This window comes from Jaculus jaculus, chromosome X, assembly GCF_020740685.1.
Source record: "Jaculus jaculus isolate mJacJac1 chromosome X, mJacJac1.mat.Y.cur, whole genome shotgun sequence".
Classification (NCBI taxonomy): domain Eukaryota; kingdom Metazoa; phylum Chordata; class Mammalia; order Rodentia; family Dipodidae; genus Jaculus; species Jaculus jaculus.
In genome coordinates, this window is record NC_059125.1 from 77,594,901 (window position 1) to 77,615,386 (window position 20,486).

The following is a 20,486-nucleotide window of genomic DNA, read 5'->3' on the forward strand; positions in this document are numbered from 1 at the left end:
TACATGAGACTCTACTTTCCAGAGTTGCTAATGGCAGCTAATGCTGGCTGGGAAAGTAGGAGTCAGGTTCATCAGTAGGGTAGCCACTGGTAAATTGCCCACCTTAAAGTAAATATCCCCTCACACATGATCATGCAAGCAACTCTAATTTAATTCAATGGGGGAGGGGGAAGTCATGAAAGTAAGATAGAGGTTAATGTAAAAGAAGTATGCCTCAGGGAAGGGGAAGGGACAAGAAAGGGTATTTGAGGGGTGGAAAACATCAAAATATACAGGAAAATATAGGAAATATATAGGAAAATGCCACAGTGGAAGAAAATAAGTAATTTTAAATAAATGAAAGCAAGCTTCTGGATCCTACTTTAAAAATGCTGAATTATAATCTTTATATTTAATGCATATTAAATGTAAAATATCAGCTCAAATTTTAAAACATTTGTATTTGAGTACACCCTTTCAATTTAGACACAGTGATGGCAATTAAAATAAGTGGAATATAATAGGATAATTTATGGAAATCCTTACAAGACTACTGTAGAATACCACCCACTCACTCACTATGAAGAAGCCTTTGAGACTTTCTTAAATGATTCACATGTTCAATACTGGCCACATACTCAAAGATCAGTTACTATAGATAACTATTATAGATAACAAACAGTGGGACTAAATAATCTGTTGAAAAATAGATGGGAAGTATGAAGATGAGAATAACCTGTCCATAGCATAAAAATCAACTTTATATTTTATCATTAATTATTTAGCATTCAAATATGGGAAAACCCTACTAACTTTAGTCAAGATTCTCTAGTCAATAGAACTACTATTGCTGGGAGGTAGGAGGAGAAAAAGAGGGAGAGTCATTTTAAGGAATTAGCTCACCTTAACTATGAAGTAGGGAGGCTGGTTAGTCCTTAAATCTGTAGTAAGGAAGATGGAAAGTTGAACAATCTGATGGTATCTTTCCGCTCTGCATGCCACCAGGCCTGAGGCCTAGTGTGGTTTGAATATAAAATGCTCCCCGAAAGGCTCATGTGTTTAAATTCTTGGTCCCTAGCTGATGTAGCTATCTAGAAAATTTGTGGAATTCTTATGAAAACCCTTCCTGGAGGAAGTGAATAATGATTGGAAAGTCTTTAGGTTATGGAGCCCAGTCCTACCGGCTGTTGTTTTCTTCTGTTTCCTGATTCTAGCATAATGTAACCAGCTTTGCTTCATGCTCCTTCTACCATGCCTTCCCTGCCATGCAACTTCCTCTTGAAACTATGAACCAAAATAAACCTCTTCTTTCTTTAAGTTACTTTTGCTGGAATATTTGCTCACAGCATTGGAAAATGTGACTGATATACCCAGGAAGAAGACAATAATTTAGTTATAGTCTGAATACAGTAAAAGTCTGTTTCAGCTCAAATAATCTACCAAGAATTCTCTCCTCGTTAATGGGGATTCAGACTACTATTCAGCTAGCAACTGAATGGATACATCACAGTAGTGAATTATGATAATGAGACTTACTCAGCCTGTTTTTTTTTCATAATTGAAAGAACTTTATTCTAATAGTCATATCTCAGACAATTCTCACCTAATACAAGCTTAACCTCTAGTTTAACACATACTTGAGGAAACTAAGTTTCAAGGTCCCATCTTATTCTCTTTTTTTACTTTGGTTGAAGCAATTTTCAGAATATGACATCAATGCACAGATGACTGGAAGCAGTTGTTTTCAAAGACCCATATTTTATGGAGTTTTCTCACCTAAGATTACTCCTCATATTTTCCATGTGACCAATTGTATTCTGAGTTTACAAATTCTTTTTTTTTTACTATTTTTATTTTTTATTTTTTTAATTTAAATTATTAGTTTTCTTTTCAGCAAATACAGGCAGTTTGGTACCATTATTTAGGCTCATCTGTGATCTACCCTCTCCCATTAGACCCTCCTTGTTGAAGTAAGTGGGTCGTGCATTGTGCAGTTAGCCCATGGTTTTTTGGGATGATAAATGTCTCTGCATATCATGACCCAACATGTGACTCTGACATTCTTTCCGTCCTTCTCTTACGCAAAATTTCTCTGAGCCATGTTGGGTTCATTTTTGGTCTGCTTCAGTGCTGAGGTGTTGGGGGCCTCTGAGGCTCTGGCTCTCTGATGTGGTAGGAGTTGATTTTTCTCTGTGTTGGTCTCCTTCCCCTTTGTGCTGGTATCCGGTTCACAGGAAAACATCACCTTTGCTTGTTTTGCCAGTTGTCCTTAGTTTCAGTCGGGCCCGTTTGAGGTATGTTGGGGCAGCTCTCTTCTTAGGATCTACATCTATCTGGAAAAGAGAAGCAGATTCTCCAACGGAGAGTAAGTTAGCACCCAGGAAATTGAGATAACACTTTTTTGATAGACAGTTTGATAGGTGTAGGCCCTCTTATACCCCGTGATTGATGGTAGCTTGATATTGTAGAGTGGGCTTATGTTTGGATATGATTCTGACTTGTTTCCCCATTCCACCTATGGGTCCCAGACCACTGATGGGATTAGTTAGCCAAATCAAGAGCAGTCGGTTGCCCATCATGGCTGTGTGCCACTATTGCACTTGTGTGGGCATCACACCAGGTTATTTGCTGCTAAGTAGTTTAGACCACGAGTTACTTGGACAGATATTGGTCATTTCCCCAGTCGCCCATGTAGCACCTTCTGGCACTAGACATGCTGACTGTCTGGGGACTGACTCTCTCCTGGCTTCCAGCCATGCCGTTCCATTTTACATGTCAGTTGCGTATGGTATCTTCAACAATAGGGTCTTACCACTGACCTTTGGTGGGTCATCGAGTACTCTGACAGAAGTCTGTCATTCATTTAGGAATTTTGTAGGTTTCTCTGATCAAAAGCTCATTGTGGATGATATCCCCATGCTGGTAGTAGGGGTTACAGGTCAGTGCCCACTAAGAAAATGAAGGAAAAAATAACTAATATACAAGAGTTAGAGAGAAGAGGGGGGGAGGGGTAGAGGGAGGGAGGGAAGATGTAGAAGATTTATGTTAGACTTGATCCTACCCTGTCCAATGTCTTGTGGTTCAAGTGTTTCCTGTAAGGGTCTAGTGAAGGTTCAGCCATTTGGTCTGCATTTTAGGAAGTAGAATTTTATGGTACTATTGCCATTTAGGGCCAGATTAGTGTTTCCCACATCGTCGTTGCCCTCCCCTCCCTCCCCATCCATCCTAGTGTCCCATGAGATGCTTGCTGGTTATGTAAAGTATCTTGGGTAGATTCAGGTTAGGTGTTGTAGATGAATGAAACTATGTGTCGATTTTTTTTCTGTGATTGAGTAAGTACACTGAGAATGCTCTGTTCCAGGTTCAACCATTTTTCTCAAATTTCTTTGCATCATTTTTTTTTCTCAGTGCTGTATAAAATTCCATTGTGTAGATATAACACATCTTAGTTATCCATTCTTCTAGTGATGGACATCTGGGTTGATTCCAGCTCTTAGCTATTACGAATTGAGCCGCTACAAACATGGTTGAGCAAATCTCTCTGGCCTGTAGTTTGAAGGTTTTAGGGTAGATGCCCAGTAAGGGAATAATTGGGTCTATTGGTATCTCTATAGTCAGCTTTTTCAGGAGTCTCCATATTGCTTTCCAAAGTGGTTGTACCATTGTACATTCCCACCAACAGTGAATGAGTGTTCCTACTGCTCCACATCCTTACCAGCATTTATTTTCATTTGATTTTTTGATGTTGGCTATCCTTATTGGGGTAAGGTAGAATCTCATAGTAGTTTTAATTTGCATTTTTCTGATGATTAGGGATGATGAACATTTTCTAAGTGTGTGTTTGCCATTTGAATTTCTTCCTCTGTGAACTGCCTGTTCATCTCCTTGCCCCATTTTATGAGTGGGGTGTTTGTCTTCTTCTTTTTTTTTTAAAAATATTTATTTATTTATTTGAGAGCGACAGACATAGAGAGAAAGACAGAGGGAGAGAGAGAGAATGGGTGCGCCAGGGCTTCCAGCCTCTGCAAACGAACTCCAGATGCGTGCGCCCACTTGTGCATCTGGCTAACGTGGGATCTGGGGAACTGAGCCTCGAACCGGGGTTCTTAGGCTTCACAGGCAAGCGCTTAACTGCTAAGCCATCTCTCCAGCTGGTGTTTGTCTTCTTATTGTTCAGATTTTTGACTTTGTAGATTCTAGAGATCAGACCTCTATCCATTGGAAAACCCGCAAATATTTTCTCCCATTCTGTGGGTAATCTATTGGCTTTGCTTATTGTATGCTTGTCTGTAAAGAAACTCTTCAGTTTCATATGATCCCATTGGTTGGGTGACTGTTTAAGATCATGAGCCACTGGGCTTTTGTTCAGGAAGTCTTTTTCCATTCCTATATCATGGAGTGTACTTCCTAAATTTTCTTCCAGTAGTATTCGAGTTTCTGGTCTTATGTTGAGGTCTTTGATCCATTTGGATTTGAGTATAGTGCATGGTGAAATGTGTGGATCAAGTTTCAGTTTCCTGCATGTGGTTATCCAGTTTGTCCAGCACCATTTGTTGAATATGCTATCTTGTTTCCAGCCCATATTGTTCAGGCCATTGTCAAATATCAAGTAGCTATATTTGCTTGATCCAAAATCCGGGTCCTCAAGTCTATTCCATTGGTCTATACTCCTGTTTTTATGCCAGTGCCATGCTGTTTTTATTACTATGGCTTTGTAGTATAGCTTTAGATCAGGTATGGTGATGCCATCAGAGGTATTTATTTTGCTGAGGATATGTTTGGATATGTGAGGCCTTCTGCTTTTCCATATGAAATTTGAGATCATTTTTTCTATGTCTGTGAAGAGCACTGTGGGGATTTTAATTGGAATTGCATTAAATCTATATATTGCCTTTGGTAGGATTGTCATCTTCACAATGTTAATTCTGCCTATCCAGGAGCATGGGAGGTCTTTCCATCGTTTCAAGTCCTCCTCAATTTCTTTTTTTTTTTTTTTTTAATATATTTTCATTGTATAGATCTTTCACTTCCTTGGTTAACATTATTCCAAGGTATTTTTTGTTGTTGCTGTTGTTATTGAAAATGGGTCTATATCCCTTATTTATTTTCCTGTATCTTTGTCATTTGCATACAGAAATGTGACCAATTTTTTTGCATTGATTTTGTATCCTGCTACTTTGCTATGGGAGTTTATCAGCTTCAGGAGTTTTGGGATGGATTCTCTTGGGTCTCTTACATATACAATCATGTCTTCAGCGAATAGAGTGAACTTAACTTCTTCCTTTCCAAATTGTAACCCTTTTATTTCCATCTCCTATCTTATTCCTTGAGCTAGGACTTCCAGCACTATATTGAAAAGCAGAGGGGAGAGAGGTTATCATGTCTTGTTCCTGATCTTAGTGGCAATTCCTCTAGTCTCTCTCCATTAAGTATTATTTGAGCCTTTGGAGCTTTGTATATTGCCTTTATTATGATAAGATGTGAACCAGCATGCTGATTCTCTCCAATGTTTTGATCATGAAGTGATGTATCTTGTCAAAGGCCTTTTCTGCATCTATCGAAATGATCATATGGTTTTTATGCTTAAGCTTGTTTATGTGGTGTATTACATTGACAGATTTTCGTATGTTGAACCACCCTGGTGTTCCTGGGATAAATCCCACTTGGTCCAGGTGGATAATGCTTTTAATGTGTTGTGGGATTCAGTTTGCGAGTAATTTGTTCAGGATCTTTGCATCTATGTTCATAAAGGGAAATAGGCCAGTAGTTTTCTTTTCTTGTGGCATCTCTGCCTAATTTTGGGATTAGGAGGATACTAGCTTCCTAGAAGGAGTCAGGTAGCTTTTCTTGTTCTTCAATTGTGTGGCACTGTTTTAGGAAGATTGGTATGAGTTCTTCCATGAAGGTTTGATAAAATTTGGCAGAGAATCCATCTGGTCCTGGACTCTTCTTTTTGGGTAGTTTTTTTTTTTTTTTTTTTTATTACTTTTTCAATCTCCATGAGTGTGATGGGTTCATTGAGGTGATTACTCTACTCTGAGTTTAGCTTTGGTAGATGATATGTGTCCAGGAATTTATCCATCTCCTCCACATTTTCCAGTTGTGTGGAGTAGAGATTTTTGAAATAAGTCCTGATGATTCTCCCAATTTCACTTATGTCTGTTGTGATCTCTACTTTTTCATTTTGAATTTTGTTAACTTGGAACCTCTCCTTTTTTTGCTTGATCAAATTGGCCAGAGGTTTGTCAATCTTGTTTATTTTTTCAGAGAACCAGCTCTTTGTTTTGTCAGTTGCCTTAAATGTTTCCTTTGTTTCCAATTCATTAATTTCTGCTCTGATTTTAATTATTTCTTTCCTTCTGGAGCACTTTTGTTGGATTTTTCTTGTTTTTCCAGTGCCTTTAGGTGGATGGTTAGGCTATTGATTTGGGATCTTTCTGTCTTTTTTTATGAAGGCATTGAGTGCTCTGAATTTTCCCCTGAGGACTGCCTTCATTGTGTCCCATAAGTTTTGGTATGATGTGTTCTCATTGTCATTCAATTCCAGGAATTTTGCAATATAATTTTTCATGTCATCCACTATCCATTTATTGTTTAAGAGTATGCTGTTCAGTTCTCAGGTGCCGTTGGGATTCTTGGTGGGTCTTTTGTTGTTGATTTCCAGCAATATAGCATTGTGATATGATATCATGCAGGGAATTAGGTCGATTTTCCTAAATATGTGGAGGCAGTCTTTGTGACCCATTATATGGTCTATTTTAGAGAATGTTCCATGGGCTCCTGAAAAGAATGTGTAGTCTGTGGATTTGGGATGGAAAGTTATGTAGATGTCCATTAGGTCTAAGTGTTCCATGGTTTTGTTGAGCTTACTTCCCTGTTGAGTTTCTGTTTGGATGATCTGTCTATTACTGATAACGGTGTGTTGAACTCCCCAGCTATGATGGTGTTGGTGGTTATTTCTGTTTTCTTATCAAGTAGGTTTTGTTTTATGAACTGTGGTGCCCCTGTGTTTGGTGAATACAGATTTATGATTGTAATATCCCCTTGATGGACTGTTACCTTATATGTAGCTAGTAGCCTTCTTTGTCTTTTTTGATTATTTTTGGTTTGAAGTCTATTTTATCTGATATTAATGTAGCTACACCTGCTTGTTTCTTATTCACATTTGCTTGGAATATTGTTTTCCACCTTTTCACCCTGAGGAGGTTTCTTTCTTTTGTGGTAAGGTGAGTTTCTTGAATGCAGCAGATTGAGGGGTGTAATTTTTTGATCCACCCTGTTACCTTGTGTCTCTTGATGGGTGAATTAATGCCATTAATATTTAAGGTAATGACTGTGAGATTTGATTTGATCCCTACCATGTTGTGTTATAGATGTGTGTTGGTGTTTTCATGGAATTTGAAGTTTTTTGTGTCTACTCCGGGTTTGGTTGTTGTGATCTGCTTCTTGTAGGCACTGGTGTTTGGTTATTTGTTTCTTCTCTGTGGGGAATTTCCTGGAATACTTTCTGTAGGTTTGGTTTTGTGTTCATATAATTGTAAAGCTGGGTTTTGACATGGAAAGTTTTTCTTTCACCATATATTATGAGGGAGACTTTTGCCTGGTAGTTTGGGTTGGAAGCCATAGATTCTTAGAGTTTGGAGAGATTCATTCCAGGCCCTTCTAGATTTCAGTGCTTCCATTGAGAAAGCTGAAGTAATTTTGATGGGTTTTCCTTTGAAAGTGGTGTGCTGTTTCTCCCTAGCTGCTTTTAGGATTTTCTCTTTGGTGTCACTGTTGAGAGTCTTAAAGCTAATATGTCTTGGGGAGTTTCTCCTTTGGTCCAGTCTGTTTGGAGTTCTGTTTGCTTCTTGTATCTTGATGGGCCTTTTTTTAAGAGACTGGGGAAGTTTTCTTCAATTATTTTGTTAAGTAAGTTCTCCATGCTTTTGGTCTGAAACTCTTCTCCTTCTGGTATTCCAATGATTCTGATATTAGGACGTTTAAGTGCATCCCAGAATTTCCTCGTGTTCTGTTCACAGGAACTTTTGAACTTACTGAAATTTTTGAACTCTTGAACTGTTTCTTTCATCTCGTCTTCCACATCAGAGTTTCTATCCTCCACTTTGTTGACTCTACTCTTGAGAGCCTCTAGAGAGTTTTGGACTTGTTCAATTAAGTTTGCATTTTCTACTACTTTCCTATGTATCACTTCCATCACTCTTTCCAGCTCCCTTTTCACCTCATTTTCTGATTTTCTTGATGCTTCTTGGAATTCATCCTTGCATTTCTTTATGTTTTCATTTAGTGTGGCCAGCTGATTTTTAAGGTCCTCTTTGTTTTTCACTCTCCCTCAACTCTCTTAGCTCTCTTTGAATTCCTTCCAATGTCTTATCATATTGCTCTAGCTTAGTGATGGTAGCATCCACATGATTATTGGTCCTTTGTTGCTTTCCTGCAAGTTCTAGCAGTAGGTTGGTCACTGTTGCATTGCTCATAGCTTCCACTTGATATTCTGATCCTAAAAACTCTTCTATGTTTTGGTTAGATGTAATCCTTGTTGGAATGGGTGATCTGTCTGGATTTTCTTGCAGTTTATTTTTCATGTTATTTCTTTTGTGCTGTGGTCTACCCATGTCAGTGTATGGGCAGGTATGTGGGTGGACCAGCCTGGGCTCTAGCTCAAAGGGAATCAAAGGCAGCCTGGGGCAGTTGCCTAACAGCCTGGGTTTTTGCTCTCTCTTGCCAAAGCTGCCTATCTACTGCCTGACAAGGGCACCAAAGTTGCCTGATTTCTCACCCAGTAATGCACAAAAGCTGCCTGCCTTTGAGCTTGGATGGGGACTAGGGTAGCAAGTCCTGAAGCTGCCCAAACTCTGGCTGGGAACACTGGGACCTGCAAACAGTCTGCACTCTCCTGCCTCAGGAGAGTGGGGGATGGGCAGCAATGGACAGGTAGGGGATGGCACCTGAGCTGGCACTAGTGACTCAATGTGGGCTTGTGTGGCCCTTGCTGTGGGACTGGGCCTGCTGCACGTGCAATTGTAGTGCAGAGGCAGCTTCGGTGGGTACAGGATTGGGGCACAGTGGGGGCTGGCCTCCGGGCCCACAATGGGAGCACAGCAGCAGGGGGGCATTCTGAACGGAGCACAGTGTGGTGGGCTGGCGCACGCTATTGGAGCACAGCCACTTGCGGTGTGGGGCACAGCGGATGTATGGGGGGTAGACTACCCACCCAAGAGAGGATCCGCGATTCCCTGTTTGTCCCCACTCTGTGCCCTCCCACTGGAAGAAGACCCTGATAACCCTTAGTTTCTTGCCTTTCTTTACCCAGTATTTGCAGTGCAACTAGGAGGTCGCCATCTTGGCTGGAATTCCCTTACTCAGCCTGTTAAGGTAAATATTACACAGACCCAAAACACCCTTAAAGAAACAAACACATTAATGGCTAATAAAATACATTGGCACACTATAATACAGTCAAATGGACATAAATTAACAATTATACCTACAAAAACAAGAGAAAAAAAGGAAAGATACAACTGAACTCATAATTAATTGGGGAGAGATTAAAATGTGTACCAAAACATAGAATAATACATTATAACTTCCAAATGCTTTAAGCTCATGCTATGTTGATGCTGGTAGAAACTTGTTGATCTGTTCAGCATCTTCATTATATATGTATATAAATATAAATAAATAACTAAATAAAAATAAATAAATAAATATATATGTTTATATATATACAGAGAGAGAGAGAGAGAGAGAGAGGGAGGGAGGGAGGGAGGGAGGAAGGGAGGGAGGGGGGAGGGAGGGAGGGGCATTGAGAGGTAAAGAAGTAAAATGACTTATGTGTGGTCATACAACTCCTTAACACCCTGATGCATACAAATTCAGTATTAATTCTAAAGGTATGCAAGGCTAATTCCCCACCCTTGTCAATCTGAGTATATGAACCAATGTTTGGTATCTTTCAAGATGAATTACAAAATTATTGTGGTCAAAACATTCTTTTTTTTTTAAATAAATTATTTATTTATTTATTTGAGAGCGACAGACACAGAGATAAAGACAGATAGAGGGAGAGAGAGAGAATGGGTGCACCAGGGCTTCCAGACTCTGCAAACGAACTCCAGATGCGTGCACTCCCTTGTGCATCTGGCTAACGTGGGACCTGGGGAAGCGAGCCTCGAACCGGGATCCTTAGGCTTCACAGGCAAGCGCTTAACCGCTAAGCCATCTCTCCAGCCCAAAACATTCTTTTGAAAATTTTTTTTTTAGGGCTGGTGACATGGCTTAGTGGTTAAGCACTTGTCTGTGAAGCCTATGGACCCCGGTTCAAGGCTCGATTCTCCAGGACCCATGTTAGCCAGATGTACAAGGGGGCACACACGTCTGGAGTTTGTTTGCAGTGGCTGGAAGCCCGGACATACCTATTCTCTCTCTCTATCTGCCTCTTTCTCTCTGTCTGTTGCTCTCAAATAAATAAATAAAAATAAAAATATTTAAGAAAAAAGTTATTTTTATTTATTTACTTACAATGATGGAGTGAAGGTGGGAGGGAGGGAGAGAAAGAGACAGAGAAAATGAGAGAGAAAGAGAGTATGGACATGCCAGACCTCTTGGCATTGCACAATGAACTTCAGACATATGCACCATTTTCTGTATTAGACTTTAAGTAAGAAGTTGGGACTCAAACAGGGGTCAGCAGGCGTTGGAAGCAAACACCTGTAACTGCTGAGACATCTATCCGACCCCTCTCTTGATACACAAAACAATTTGGGATAGAAAAGCATGCCTCTGCACAAAATTGTGGTTCAGATTCAAATGTCCTATTGAGCAGTGTGATGATTTTGAGAGAATTGAAAATATGCCCTGCTACATCCTTTCATAAGGACTTCTGAACAAAGAAATAGACCCTTAACACTGTGAAAGTTAAGGGGCTGATCAAAATGTTGTTTATAGAGGCAAAGGGCCATAAAGGAAAGTTCATTTTTCAGCTTTGGTCAGAGAAGGCATCTTATTCTTTTCTTTTCTTTCTTTCTTTCTTTTTTTTCTTTTTTTTTTTTTTTTTTTTTTTTGATTTTTGAGGTAGGGTCTCACTCTAGCCCAGGATGACCTGGAATTCACTCTGTAGTCTCAGAGTGGCCTTGAACTCACTGCGATCTTCCTACCTCTGCCTCCTTATTGCTGGGATTAAAGGCCTGAGCCACCACTCCCGGCTATCTCTTTCAATCTCCTTTTAAAAAGCACTGGTCTCTCTTTTCCTGTGTAAGCATAAGTTAGTAACTGTCCTCACAGCTTTTATTGAGTGTGCATATGTGTGCTGGTGTGCAGGGGAATCTTTTTGAGTGTGTAGTCAAGGCTAAACAATAAGAATGTAGGATGTTTCTACTGCTCAGGTTTTTCAAGTAAATGTTTATATAGGGGCATGAACATTTGCAGATGAGCTTTGCATATCATAACTACAGATCTTCATACAGGGACTGAGCATAGGATGATTTTTCTTAATGAGCTATTATGAAATTTTCCATAAGAATCCCAAAATAGACCATAATGAATTCCTTTTCCACACTTCTCAGAGGATTAAGTGGCACATTTTTTTAAAAGTGGGCTGTTGAATAAATAGGGCAGGGGAAGAGGAAAGAAAATATAGAAGGAAGTGACTTTAAATGCTTCACTGTTACTCAGTTGCCTGGCTTAAGCCGCAGCTATTACACTTCAGTATCAAAGAAGCAGGGTTAGCTCTTTACAAGCCCAGGCGGGAGGGCTGGAAGCGTGCAAATCTAGCAGCTGGAGTGTGTTGTGGTACTGCTTTCCTGTGCTAAGCTGATTTACTTGTTTAAGGTCTGACCTCATCATCCTGTCGGTATGGGTTCCCACCTACACTGTTAGCTGCAGCTTTCAGCTTCAGCTAGGCTGGAAGTATTCACAGTGTATCATAGGCAGAGGGGGAGGGGAGCGAAAGCAAGACAGACTGCTCTCTCTCTGCACTTGTGCTTTTGTTAGTTCTACAGAAGAGGCAGAGAAACAAGAGATAACAAAGGCTCCGTTTCCTTTCTGTTAGAGAAGGCTTTTGTCTTTCCTCCTGCAACAATGTCAGTGTCCGGGAAGAAAGAGTTTGATGTAAAACAGATCCTGAGGCTACGCTGGAGATGGTTTAGTCATCCTTCTCAAGGTTCATCTAACACTGGAAACTGCCTTCAGCAGGAAGGATATGAGCATAGAGGGACCCCGGTTCAGGGCAGGTTGAAGAACCACGCTCGGGACAGAAACGAACTAAAGAAAGGAAACAGTCCTGTCCATCAAAACATACTGACACCAGTGCCAGGACCAGCCCCTACCCATCAAAGAGCCCTTCAGAACTGGCACCAGCAAAATCTGATCGAACATCTTCAAGCAAATGAAGATACTTCTAGAGGTGTTTCAGAGGAGAATTTGTCCAAGGAATCTTGTGAGAAACGCTCACAAGATTTGGAAATGATGGCGGATGACAAAATAGAAGATTCTAGAGCACGGTAGGAGTTTTTGGTTATATGATTGTAAGCCTTAGCATACACTAACTTATCCTCTAAAACTTCCATTTCTTGTTAACTAGGAAGTGCTATAATAATCTCTGAATTTGTGTGCAGCCAATCAGAATCTCCAAGAAACCCCCCACCCTCTAAGTCTATGAATAATCACTCATATATTTTGATAATCCATGGGAACTTTTTTTTTCATTTGGCAGGATTACTTCTCATTTTCTATTCTCACTCCATTTAGAATTCTCTTCTGGTTCTGAGGCATATTTTATAATTACTCGCCTTCTACAGATATCTTCGGCAGCTTAAATATTCAAATAGTGGTGCTTTTTTACATAAGAACTCTTTTTGACTTTATGAACTAGCCTACCGTTGAATAAATTAATGTTCATCTCAGCATATCCTGTCTACTGTCTAGTACAATGAATAGTAATTTGAAACTATGTCACATTTTCTGTGAGAATATGGAAATTTTTTGGTATTTGAGATTCATTTCGAGTGGTGTTACTTTCACAGATAGTTTGTAATCATGAAAATATTCTTCATTAAACAAGTAATAAGATGCAGCTTATAGCACTGAGATGTTAAGTAGGAAGTTGAATGTGCCACCTATATCAGGGCATTAAAAATAAATCTTTGGGGCTGGAGAGATGGCTTAGCGGTTTAAACGCTTGCCTGTGAAGCCTAAGGACCCCGGTTCGAGGCTCGGTTCCCCAGGTCCCACGTTAGCCAGATGCACAAGGGGGCGCACGCGTCTGGAGTTCGTTTGCAGAGGCTGGAAGCCCTGGCGCGCCCATTCTCTCTCTCTCCCTCTATCTGTCTTTCTCTCTGTGTCTGTCGCTCTCAAATAAATAAAAAATTGAAAAAAAAATAAATCTTTGGGGTACAATTCATAAAACATATGATTTTTAAATATATTTTTTATTTCTTTATTTGAGAGAGAGAGAGAGAGAGAGAGAGTGAGAGAGAGAGAGAGAGAATGAGAGAGAGAGAATGAGCACACCAGGGCCTTCAGCCACTGCAAACGAACTCCAGATGCATGTGCTCCCTTGTGCATCTGGCTTATTTGGGTCCTGGAGAGCCAAACTGGGATCCTTTGTCTTTGCAGGCAAATGCCTTAGCCTCTAAGCCATCTCTCCAGCCCCAAATTCATGTTTTATTGTGACTTTATCCATACTTTTTTTTTTCCCCACAAATGGTTAGAGTGGAAGAAACTTATTCTATCCAACAGTACTGTCAAATTTAAGTTAACCTAGGTATATTTTGGCTTTCTTTTTGTAGTCAGAAACATTTGTTTTCTGCATAGCTTGTCATAATTGATCTTTGTAATCCAGTTAAAATTTGGAAGCGGGGGCTGGAGAGGTGGCTTAGCGGTTAAGCACTTGCCTGTGAAGCCTAAGGATCCCGGCTCAAGGCTCGATTTCCCAGGACCCACGTTAGCCAGGTGTACAAGGGGGCACATGCGTCTGGAATTTGTTTGCAGTGGCTGGAGGCCCATTCTCTCTCTCTCTGCCTCTTTCTCTTTGTCTGTCGCTCTCAAATAAATAAATAAAAATAAACAAAAAAAATTTAAAAAAATTGGAAGTGGAAAAAGAAGCATTTTTGTTGAAAATCATATAGCATTATTGCAAGAAACTATACTACTTTATTTGTGTTCCCATTAAAGACTATTTATCCCTTGATGTAAGTTTTGCCATTATATTCATTACACGCTATCAGTTCCATAAATTCAAAGCATAATACCAAAAGAAAATGGAACATAGCTATACTGTTAAAAGTCAAATCATTTCTGCCAAATGGCATCTTTTTTAAAAAAAATTATTGACAATTTTTATGCATGTACAAAATGTATTTTGAACATATTACCTTCAACTCCCTCTGTCTTTTCCTCACCCCATACTCTTTCCTCTGTAGCCTGTCTCCCTGCAACTAGTGCCTCCTTCACAACAGGTTCATACAATAAAATTCATAACCAAATAGCATATTTCTATATAGGAACACAGTATTGTTGATAAGGAAGCATACAGTAGATTCTGTCAAATGATTTGAGTGTCTGTAATGTAGGTCTTTTAACAAAGCAAGTATGCATTTGTGATGTTATCTACATATTTTTATTGTGGCATACCCAAGGAAAACTATATAACTTTGGCATTACAAATTTCATTTGTTACAGTATTTTTAACATAATAGGAAGTCAGTAGTTTTAATTCAAACTATTTCAAGTTGATCTCTCATCACTATATTTTTAAACTGCCATAATTGTAATATAATTAATGTAGTTAACTATGCTATACATAAATCTAAATTACCAACTGTGTTTTCCAAAAATATTGTTTAGGGATCTGTGAATTTAATTTTTAGTATAGCATTGATTAGAATGTATTGGAGGCTGAACTGTAAAATGTTGTCACATAATTTATCTCTTGATTTTGTTCTGAACGCCATCATGTTCTAAAAAAAATGATAGTTATCCTATGGTTTCATAGGGAAGGTAATATTTTCATAAAATAAACACTGGAAGTATTTAAAAATGTGCCAGGGATATTTAAACAAAAGGGGAGTATGATCTTAATTGAATTATGATGGTATATTACCTTCACATTAACCATTCTAATTGTCTATGACTTATTCCAACAGATTTCAAGAAAGAGCATTTTAATTTGTTCCTCCTGTAATTATCTCAACTTCTGCAAGATTGGGAAGCAGGAGGAAAAGATTGTCATTGTGATAAGTTGGCAGCAGTCTAGTCTCCTCTCAGTATAACTCTGGATAAAATGAAAACATTAATCAGTATGGAAAATCATCACTCTTTTATGAGTGAGTTCTATTGCTTGGACAAAGTAATGCTTTTTATCCCATCCACTTTCTGCAAATATTATAAGAACTGAAGAGAGCATTAAGTAATTTAGAGACACCAAATAAAACAGAATAATCCAAATTAGTCCCAAGGCATTAAAGTTGTATTAATATGTTGGTCTTATAACTTAAAAACCAAATATAATTTCTACAAATTTGTATTAAAAGTATGTAGTGCATTCTGAAGAGCTGTGTAGCATGTAAACAATATGAGCATACACACATCAATATGCCTATCATTAGACTCCTGGGTTCAGCTGCCTTTTTAAATTTTATTATAATTAAATATTAACAGTGTATTTTATCTGGGAAACTAACCCTTTTATAAGAGTCCTGTCTCTTCTTTGTGTCAACCACAATAATCCAGTTATAAAATATTTTAATGGTGTATTTTGAACATGTACATTATGGGACAATTTTCAGCTCTGAAATTGTATCTATATTTACAATGCTTCTTACATAAATGATTCCATTAGTACATGGATGACACAATGATAACCATAGGCCACCTGATAATAAATAATAGCCATTGAGTAAAATGCATGTGATCTTTTTATGGCCCCAGGACATGACTTGATGGAAAACTAGAAGTTCAAAAAATTACTTAGTTTAAAGGAATTACAGAAATGGAGATTATGCTCTCATTTTACCTGTTGTGGCTTTTTATCATAAACTGACAACCACATAGATATATTACTTTCTATATATTTACCATATATTTAACATGACACAAAATTCCCTCTCACTTAAGTTCTATCCATTTGTGTTTCAAAGAAAATTCAAAAGATAACAGATACTCAATGAATATATTGTTTTAGAAAAGACAGGATGGTTGGATGCATAATAGTTAAAATTCAACCATAATTAGTTCACAAACACTGCGTTACCCTTGTGTGATAGGCACTCTTGTGAGTGTGTGAGAGAAAATAAAATAGCATCAAAATAAGTAGAGATGGAGATCAACAAATAGAGAATAGAATTAAAAAAACATATTTAAATGGATGTAAATAATATGCAAGAAAACTGATTGGAAGGGAATGTGAGGAGGGTGTGCTCCTTCAGATAAGGAAGCATTTTCTTGCAGTAACTTTTGGGCAGGAATTCAAATAAAGTGAAGGAAGAAACTGACTGCTGACTCATGATTTTGAAGTAAGTGAAAGGCTCCTGCTCCACATGAGACCACATATCCGTTTGTGTGTAAATCTATGTCATAGGTCCCCACAGAGTCCATTGAGTGATGATATACATACATACATACACATGCATACTTATATATGTTTGTGTGTGTGCGTGTATATGTATACATATTGCTGAACTTAACAAAAAAAGTCCTCTCATACTGCTGATTTATAGTGATTTTAGTGTCACATGCATGTCCCATATCCACAGAAGTGACTTTCTAGCAATTGTGGAGCCATGGTACCATTTTGTTCGTTGAGAATCTGGATATTCAGCCCAGAGATTTTTCATCATGCACAAAGGCCTATGTACTCCCTTTGTGGAAAATTTACACATAACGTTGCACTTGTTCTTTTTTATTTTTGACAAAGTTGTTCACACAAAGCCAAATACAATGTGGGTTTTCATGCTCACCATAATCCTATCTGTGGTGTGTGATATGTATGGAAAATATTTAACTATAGGGGTATTACTGAAATGAAAACAGTGAAACTTACTCTAATATTTTCTCATAAAATAAAAAGTGAGTATTTGAAGAGAGACCCCCCCTTCCCCAAGCAAGTAAAACAGTATTATCAATGACCCTGAAGTTGAAGTGTGCTCAATAGGTTCAAACACAAGGAGCTAGGGTACCTGAAGTAAAATGCTCTACAGAAAGAAAGGTGGAAAATAACTTTGAAAGGTTATGAGAATTTAAATATATATATTTGTGTGAGACTGAAAGAATGAAACAGATATATAGAGAGAATTGGTGTGCGATGGCTTCTAGCCACTGCAAATGAACTCCAGACTCATGTGCCACCTTGTACATTGGGCTTTACGTGGGTAGTAGGGAATCGGACCCAGGCCCTTAGATTTTGCAGGCAAGTGCCTTAACTGCTGAGCCATCTCTCCAGACCACTAGAAATAATTTTTAAATCCTGTTTTCAACCTTATTTTAGGCACATTCCATGTCTTAATAAACCAGTTTGAAGTGAAGAACTGTTTGTAACATGAAAAAATATAAAACATAGATTTTAGTTCCTCATCAAAATAAATCCCCTTTCAAAAGAATTAAGTTACAGGGTATAACATTGTGATTTCATATACTGACTATGATAATCCTGTCTGTTACAATTAAGTTACCCATAAAGCCAGCCAATTATTTACATAAGGAAAATAAACTGACATTACACTTATAAGAAAGGGGAAATGGGCTAGAGAGATGGCTTAGCAGTTAAGGCACTTGCCTGAAAAGCCTAAGGACCTGGGTTTGATTCCCCAGGACCCACATAAGCCAGGTGCACAAGGTAGTATGTGCTCCTGGAATTCATTTGCAGTGACAGAGGCCGTGGCATACCTAATCACTCTCTCTTAAATAAATAACTAAAATATTTAAAAATAGCTACATTAAAAAAATAAAATAAGGAAAAATTACTTCAAAAATTTCTATGTACATATGGACATTCAACTAATTTTCACCTTAAATTAATGGTGTTTTAAGAAATAAGTGACATTTTTAGCAAAAGTTAAGAAAATAAAAGAAATAAATGTCTTTAAAAACTAATAAATGTTACAGTGTCTTTAAAAAGTTCTAAGAAGAACATTGCTATTGTTTATATTATATTTATATGCCATGCTGTATGCATACAAATATATATATAATATGTGATTTGTTTGAATCTGTCCATTTTTCTCTAACAAGCTCACACCCTACTTTCTATATTTTAAAATTATTGCTTGTGCTTTCATTCAAACAAAATACGACCATGCTTTGTATCAGTAGCAAACAGGTAGTAGGGATACTGAAACTTTTTTTTTTTTGAGGTAGGTTCTCTAGCTCAGGCTGACCTGGATTTCACTATGTTGTTTCAGGGTGGCCTTGTAGTCATGGCGATCCTCTTACCTCTGCCTCCCAAGTGCTGGAATTAAATGTGTATACTATCAAGTCTGGTGTTTGAAACATTTTTGAAAACTAGGAATTCTTAAGATTTCAGACTTGGTTTGATTTAAGGAAACATTCCAGGGTTGGGAAAAAAACTTTTCTGTACTCTAACAATACCTCTGGAATATCAGCTACAGCACAGTGATGCATAGTGGTTTATGTCAAAGGGACAGGGTAAAAACTAGTCTTGAGGTGGCATATCTCTGAGATGCCTTTTGTCAATATTTACTATGTGACAGGAACAGAAACATTTACTAATACTTTCCTGTATTCTCACAGAAAAAAATCAATGTGAAGCCGTTGTCCATATGTACAATGGACATTTCACCGAGAATTATTACATGGGATGTCTATTGTTGCTGAAACAGTGTGGTTTTCTAAAGTTCATAACAAGGCCTGTGTTAACTTTATACTGCATTATTCAATAGAAACTTATTTCAAAGGAAAGAATAAGGAACAAAGTACAATTCTATTTCTAAGAAAATTATAGGATAAATCTTCTTACTTGTGGTTTTAAACCTACCACACAAAGTTATGCACATTAACAAAATGTTTCTTCAGTTTTGACTATAAGATAAAAATCATATTTTAATCCCAAAGGGTACCATGAATACTAGAAAAGTGGTGGATATTTATTGGTACTTTCAACTATCAGTTACTTTAAAAAAATCACAAAACCATTTATTGTTTATCTTTTAGCAGGAAAGCAATGACACATATGACAGGCCATTAGGTAAAATATTGTTCTTCTCACAGTAAATGATATATAGCCGTTGGTATATTTTACTTGCCATCATTCTGTTCCATTCAGATGATAATTTCACTAAAAGAATGGAAACTGTGCTGGCATTGTGGTAGGGAGGCTAATATTTTACAACATTACCTTAAAGAATGTTCACTAGAAATGATGAAACACACATCAAGTTTTTAAGACATAATATTTTATGCTGGAATATGTAGTATTGAAATTGCATGAATGTTATTCATTAAACACTGTAAAATATGTATGTCTTGAGTAATATAAGACTTTATATGTAAGTATAATGTGGATTGTAAGAGAGTAAGACCAATAATTCTTTTAGGCTACTATAAGAAGTGAAGGAATAAACTTGTATTAATCTTCATTTTTCCAGACTGTCACTTATTGTTCAGTGACCTATCCCTTATATAGTGTAAAATGTTAATGGGAGGAATGTACTCTTACCCTTTTTCATTTCCTCTTTCTAGCACTTCCTCAGAAGCAATAGTAAACAAACTACTATGAGTTGCTGGTGGAACTTAAACATAATTTTTTAAGACATTTAATGGCAGAAGGGATAAAATACATTAACTTGAAGGATTCCACAGCAATAAAATTTCATTAAACACTGAACACTGTTGATATTCAAAGTAAAGATCGAATTTAGTCAGATTTCAGAACTGGAATGCTGTATGCTTCATGGATGATGCATTGTTGACATTAACCCTGAGGAACAGAGAGTATTTTGATAAAGTTGTATGACAGGATAAATTCTATGTGGGAGAAAAATCATACTGTCTTTCTGTGCAAAAAAGCAATGAAGTAAGGAAGTTTAATATGTACTTAAATGATAGATTTTGATTTAGTTAAGGGGAATAATATACATGGGAGAATACTACAAAATTAATCTGAAAATTAAGGTGAAGAGATGATACAAGAATTTTCTTGGAAGCAAGGATAGGGACTGTATAGATTTTACCTTTGAAGTCAATTTTTTAAGAACATGCTTTGTATGGATACAATATGTATAAGTACCATCATTTCCCTCCTCCTTACCCCTAATCCACTGAGCATCTACTTCATTTGTGGTTCCTGGTATTACCCATGGAATTGTGGGTTATGCATTGGAGAGCAGAAGTCAGACATTGGAAGGTGGGGGATGCCTCTAGGTATGCCCTCCTTATTTGTTCTTAAATTCTTTCTACACCTTCTACAAAATTTCCTGAACCTTGGTGGGTATGTTTTAAGTCTACTTCAGTGTTAAGTTCTCAGAAGATTCTAGATTTCTGGTATGTGTTGAGTG

The 20,486-nt window shown here is 37.7% G+C and overlaps 1 protein-coding gene across 1 annotated transcript in view; it reads left to right on the forward strand.

Annotated features, from left to right (window-relative positions):
- The first annotated feature begins 11,922 nt into the window (after positions 1-11,922).
- Positions 11,923-20,486, forward strand: part of Klhl4 (kelch like family member 4) — an 80,913-nt gene continuing 72,349 nt past the window's right edge. Inside the window, exon 1 of the mRNA XM_004669605.2 lies at positions 11,923-12,479. Within this exon, the coding sequence (XP_004669662.2) occupies positions 12,058-12,479 (422 nt within the window). The 5' untranslated portion in view covers positions 11,923-12,057. The remainder of the gene's footprint in view (positions 12,480-20,486) is intronic.